The sequence below is a fragment of the Sceloporus occidentalis genome, unplaced genomic scaffold, assembly GCF_023333645.1.
Source record: "Sceloporus occidentalis isolate IW3139 unplaced genomic scaffold, rSceOcc1.0.p SCAF_17, whole genome shotgun sequence".
NCBI lineage: Eukaryota > Metazoa > Chordata > Lepidosauria > Squamata > Phrynosomatidae > Sceloporus > Sceloporus occidentalis.
In genome coordinates, this window is record NW_028316997.1 from 4,123,900 (window position 1) to 4,129,899 (window position 6,000).

Below are 6,000 nucleotides of genomic sequence, written 5' to 3' on the forward strand. Positions count from 1 at the left end.
GATGGTTTTTCTTTTTCACTTAGACCCGCAGCGCAGCAGGGGACCTGGATCCTCCTCTCCGGCAGCCGTGGACGCCTGTGCGATATGCGTAGACATCCTCCGCTGTCGGCACGTCCGCCGGGGTTTCTATGGTGAAACACTGGCGTGACATAACCTTCCGGTGGCAGTGGCATATCCGGGGCGGGAGGGGCAGAGTGGCATTTCTAGGGGGGCGATTAGCATTTCTTGGGGGCATAAAGCATATCTGGGGGGGCAGAGTGGCATATCAGGGGAGCACATGGGAATATATATAAGTAAGGTGCATTATGAATTAAGGGGGGACCTTAAAATGGCTATTGGTTTTCCAAATTTCTGCATAATAGATACCAAAAATGTTAAACTACATGTACATGTATGCAACAGTTAAATAAGCCAGAGGGTTTTTGGAACCGAGTGCTGTGACCTGAATTAAAAATTGAACACATGCAATGTTGATGTTGCTAACTTAGTATTGACTGTTGATAGAGTTGAATAAACTTCTTTTTACTTAAAACTTAACAAACTGTATTTTCCAGCTGTACTCAAACCTTTGCATGCAACGATATATCTTTGGTATAAAGCATAATGCAAGTATATACTACTCAAGTTATTTGAAAAAAAATTAATATTTTACTGTAATTTCTTTTTATTTGCTTTTTTAAGCAAGGAGAAGTTGATTGCTGGCCATTATCATGCCCAGATGTGGACTGTGAATTTAGTGTGGTTCCTGAAAGCGAGTGCTGTCCACGTTGTATCAGTGACCCTTGCCAAGCAGACATCATTCGGAATGATATCACAAAGACATGTGTAGATGAAACTAACGTGGTTCGCTTCACAGGCTCCTCTTGGATTAAGCATGGCACGGAGTGCACCCTCTGTCAATGCAAGGTACATGTAAAGACTTTGCACAATGAACTGTGGTGTGTAGTTGTTGATGAATAATGTAAACTGGAATATCTAGCCACATTTATCCGTTGTAAACAGCATGTAAATTCAAGACATTTAACCTTACATTTCCATAGAACTCACTCTCTAGAGGTATGAAGCACAGCTAAATCTAAATAGCTCAATACTTACACCTTACATCTGTCTGTATTAGCACATCACGATATTATATGTTTTCTTATAGTTAGGTGCTTAATGGTACGTGTGATTTTCAGGTCACACCAAATCATCTTTAAGGGAAAGACTAACAAGGGTTATAGTTAAATGTTTTGCTGGATCAAAGAAAAAAAAGACAGTAATGACCTTCAAATATCACCATGGGCATGCATCAAATTGTATTCTACATGGCCCATCAATGCCCAAGCAGGGAACCAAAGTCTATATGAGTGATTGACCAAAACCTTTTGATCACTGGGAAAACACTATCTGGGACATCATGATCGCATTGTAGAACCCACGCCTCTGGAATTTGACCAGATAGATCTTACTTGATTTGGGAAGAAAGTAATTACACTAGTGAGTTCTAAAAAAACACTCAAAATGATTTGTTTTCTTTTAAAGGACAGGAATTGTGGCCATAGGTAGAAAAATATATGTATTACTAACAAAAGAGCCCATTATGCACTGAAGCTTATTCTGCATCTTTGGTACAACAAGCATAACCCCAAATCATTTCCTGCTTATTCCTAGATGTATTCTAATACACTGTCAGATATTCTGTGTTGCTGCTGAAGTCTTACTACAGTGATAGTTTCAAAAATATTTGAAAATCATAAAAATAATTAAAATAACAGAATTAAAGGTCAGAATTTACTCCCATGGGAGTTGCTACGGAAACCTCACAATATTGCCCACATACCATCTGTGGTACCTTCCATAGGAATATACAGACAATAGCAGAAGTGGGCGGAAAGTTTCTGCTCATTTTTCTTGAGAAGTAACGCAGACGTTAAGAGAAATGTCAAATAATGAACATGTTTGAATGCTTGTGACACAAATGGCCTCGAATATTGTGGATTGCCATCTCTCGGCTTTACACCTCCTTGTGGTCTAAGTGACTGAACCTTCTTTGCTAAAGATCAGCGCAACACATTTTACATCTGTCAGGCATCCAAAAATGTATTCACATTAAAGGACAGAAGTAGAAAGAAACCTAGTTTCACAAACATGTCTATGCAGACATCCTTACTGAGAACAAGCAACATAAAATGTTGGAATTTCTAGCTGAAGGAAAGAAATATTAAAATGAAACATTGATATTTCATATATTACGTGATAGTTTCCTACAAAACATCCCCGATGATCTTTATATTCAACAAAAAAAACACGTGTGCGCACAGAAAAACTGAATACAAAGCAAATAGAGAAAGAAGGATCCTATGATATATGGCATGTTATTCCTTCATGTTTTACACATTAATACGGGTAGCATTCTGATGAATGCATCATTCTAAACATTAAAACTTCAGTCTGATCTAATGATTCATTGGCTTTCCTATATGTGTTTTTTACTATATGGATTGTTGTCCGTTTGGATAGATAATAAACAGCGGACTCATATGTAAATTGTCAGGTTGAACGGTTCTTGTGTGATTTAAGTCACTACATCCATTTTTAGTAGCCAACTCTGAGAATTAATGGAACACCCTATGTGATTTATCTTTACCCCAGCATAGATAAAACTCACACTGACTACATATTCATGCATTGGTCTTCATGATCAGATGCTAACAGCTCCTGTTTGTTGGAATAAGCACATGTCAAATTGACTTTTGGCAGTATTTAATCATTTCTAGGGAAACATTTAAAGATTACTAATATTTTTAGTTGTCAATACAGTACACAAAGCATGTAATGCATCTGTTAAATAAAAAATAAACATATTAATAATGGAATTTAGGGTAACTTACGTAAGGAAAACTCCAAATTATGTCACATTAAAACATGTAATTCCTGTTATTAAAAATAATTGAAACACTTAACCTCTGGAAAACATGCATTGGTAGGGTGGAAGAGCTAGCACCCACTATACCAAAAGTGGTATAAAAGGCCCAAAATGATATATGGGGTGGGAGAAGGCACAGCCAAGCAGCTTTAGATAAAAGGCTAGTGGTTCAGCTGTGGTTTCTAGAGCCTCATAACTCCTACATACAAATAGATATGTATGCAAACTCCTCAGCCCACAGAATTATGCTTGTGTTTCAGAAAACATTGTTTATTTAAAACATTTTCTAGCACTGGTCATCGACTGTGGTCCATGTTTCTTATGGAAGAAGTTGCATGTTCTCTACATTATACCTACCGTATTGGCTCGGATATAGGCCGCCCCCGTATATAGGCCGCACCCTAAAAGTTTGGTGCTTTTTTAAAGAAAAAGTTTTTTTCTTTAAAAAAGCACCAAAAAAACATGCTGCCACTCTGTCCTCCCTCCCCGAGATATGCTGCCACTGTCCTCCCTCCCCGAGATTTGCTACCACTGTCCTCCTCCCTGCCCGAGATATGCTACCACTGTCCTCCTCACTTACCGGAGCAGACTCCCGGGTGTCTTGCGGGGCCGGCGGGGGACATCTACGCAATACGCGTCTGTAACTTCCGGTGCCGGCACATCCAGGAAGTTGTATACGCGTATTGCGTAGATGTCCCCCGCCGGCCCCGCAAGACACCTGGGAGTCTGCTCCGGTAAGTCGGGGGGGGGGGGGGGGCAGAGGTAAAACGCATTGTGTGGACGGTCCGCACGATGCACTTAGACAACCTCCCGTGCCGGCACCCCCCCCACCGTGGGAAGTGCTGGCAGGGGAGGCTGTCTGAGCGTATCGGGGATTAGGATGCAGGTCCCCTGCACCGCTGCGGGGGATCTGTATCCAAACCCCACTGCCTGCCCGGCGCCCGGGACTGCATGTCCCAGGCGTCGGGCGCTAGACCCCGAATATAGGCCGCACCCCCACTTTAAAAACTTAAAGTGGGGGAAAAAAGTGCGGCCTATATTCGAGCCAATATGGTATATGCAGGATGTATATATATATAGGCTGCAGATGCAAAGTGCCACAAACTTAAATATGTAGTTGTTACAGATGTTATTTTGTACACTTGGGTCACTTTGAGAGCACTATATATGTCCATCAATACTAATCTCCTTCATAGTGAAAATAGGCCAGTGAAAATGCATTTGCTGTGTCATAAAACAATGTACAGAGCACATGGTTTACCCGGTCTTTTCTTTTTCTCCCCAGAACGGTCACATGTGTTGCTCAGTGGATCCTCAGTGCCTTCAGGAGCTGTGAAAGGAATTTCTGTCTCCAGTAGAAGGGTTAAAATAAAGAATGTTTTCCACACTAACTGACCTTACACCAAAAAAATGCATACAATTTTAAATATATATGCTATTAAAATAATATTGCCTACTAACAATGTGCAAACTGATTATGTTCACAAGGCCAAATATAAAAAAAAATTCATTTCATTTGATGCCAAATATATATATATATATATATATATATATCAGTTATTACTGATCCTCTATTTCAATCCAGAACTTCGGTCTTCATTGCCCCCAATACATTTAGGATATCCTCTCAAATGGCCACATTAGTCTTACTTAGCTTACATGCATTTGTAAGTAGACTTAAAAATGGCTGAACCGCCTGTGTGTACACAATGCCATCTTGAATGCTTTATTGGTCGGTGGCTTTGAGGACTGAAGTAGGGGTCCATCTTTAACAGATTATCAATGCATCAATCATTTTTTATACTGTAACAGTTCATGGTTGGCACTGAAAGCAAAATATATTATTTCTATAGCACCACAAATCTTTCGGTGCTACATAAGACAAACTAAATATACACTGCATGACTGAAACAAGCAATATGAGTAACTTGAAAAGGCCTGTCCAAATTCTTAAACTCCAGAGGGAAAGGAAGCAAATAAACACTTGGTGCAAAAAAAAAAAAAAGGGCACAGATGACCACTCTCTTACGGAAAGATGAGTCCACCATGTCTTATGGCTAAGCCCAGTTAATATAGAAGAGAGCTGCAAAGGATTAAGCAAAGGTGTTTTTTTTATGTCCAACAAGAACAATAGACAAAGAAAGGTTGTGAGAAGTCCAAATGAGCTGCAATAACTTATTGAATGGCTCAGCCCCTGACGGTCTCCCCTCATATCAGTCAGCAGGATGTATATTAGTTTATAATTAGGTATACCTTAAAATGAATTCCATTGGAAAAACAAGGTTTTATTGCTTATTACCACCACACAGTCACCGCTCAGAACACGAACCACAGCTTTGAAAGTATTTCTTCTTTGTTGAGATTAAACTACTTATATAAACATTTATTCATTACTTACATGTTTTTATTTCTCATTGATTTTCTGAGATATTTTATTACATATTGTAGAAAGTGATTTTTTGCAAACAAATTGAAATTATATCATTGTGGTATGTACACTTTTTTTTTTCCTTTTTGTTAAGCATTCTTAACAAAACTAGTTATGCATTTGGCATGGTACAAAAGTGATCTTTGGGGAAGAAGCCACCTTTTTTTCTTTATTGCACTTATCAGTTCTTGATTGGATTTGTTTAGTATTACTGTGTTCCTTGTGCTGATTTAAATAAATGTTTCTCTTACATACACTTCTAGCTGTTCATTTATTATCGCAATGCTTCTGTGCTATATACCGATCTGCAATTCTATTTTAAGAATATTTAATAGCTATTTGTATTTTTATTTTTTCATACAATACATTTGGTGCACTCGAGGTTCTGGATCTCACATCTGACGCTACTCCTGGGAAACAAATGCACACTTTAATCTTTTGCAGAAATGTTACCGCACCCCAGAGTGATGAGGCTATAGAACTAGCACATTGTATTTACTCTGTCATGAAGATTAGGAAAATTGACATATATTCCATAAATTAAGACGTAACAAATTCACTCAGATTATTTATTCGTTAGAATGACCTCTAAAACAGACAAGACATACGTCACAAACATTTATAGATTAAGAGAAAAGTTTCACATTTTAAAATGTAATGTATG

At 38.6% G+C, this 6,000-nt stretch overlaps 1 protein-coding gene across 1 annotated transcript in view; it reads left to right on the forward strand.

Annotated features, from left to right (window-relative positions):
• The window catches only part of LOC149302761 (protein kinase C-binding protein NELL2), a 150,340-nt gene extending 146,096 nt beyond the window's left edge, over positions 1 to 4,244 (forward strand). Inside the window, exons 19-20 of the mRNA XM_089481970.1 lie at positions 682 to 906; positions 4,194 to 4,244. Coding sequence (XP_089338096.1) covers positions 682 to 906; positions 4,194 to 4,244 — 276 coding nt within the window. The remainder of the gene's footprint in view (positions 1 to 681; positions 907 to 4,193) is intronic.
• Positions 4,245 to 6,000: the final 1,756 nt, after the last annotated feature.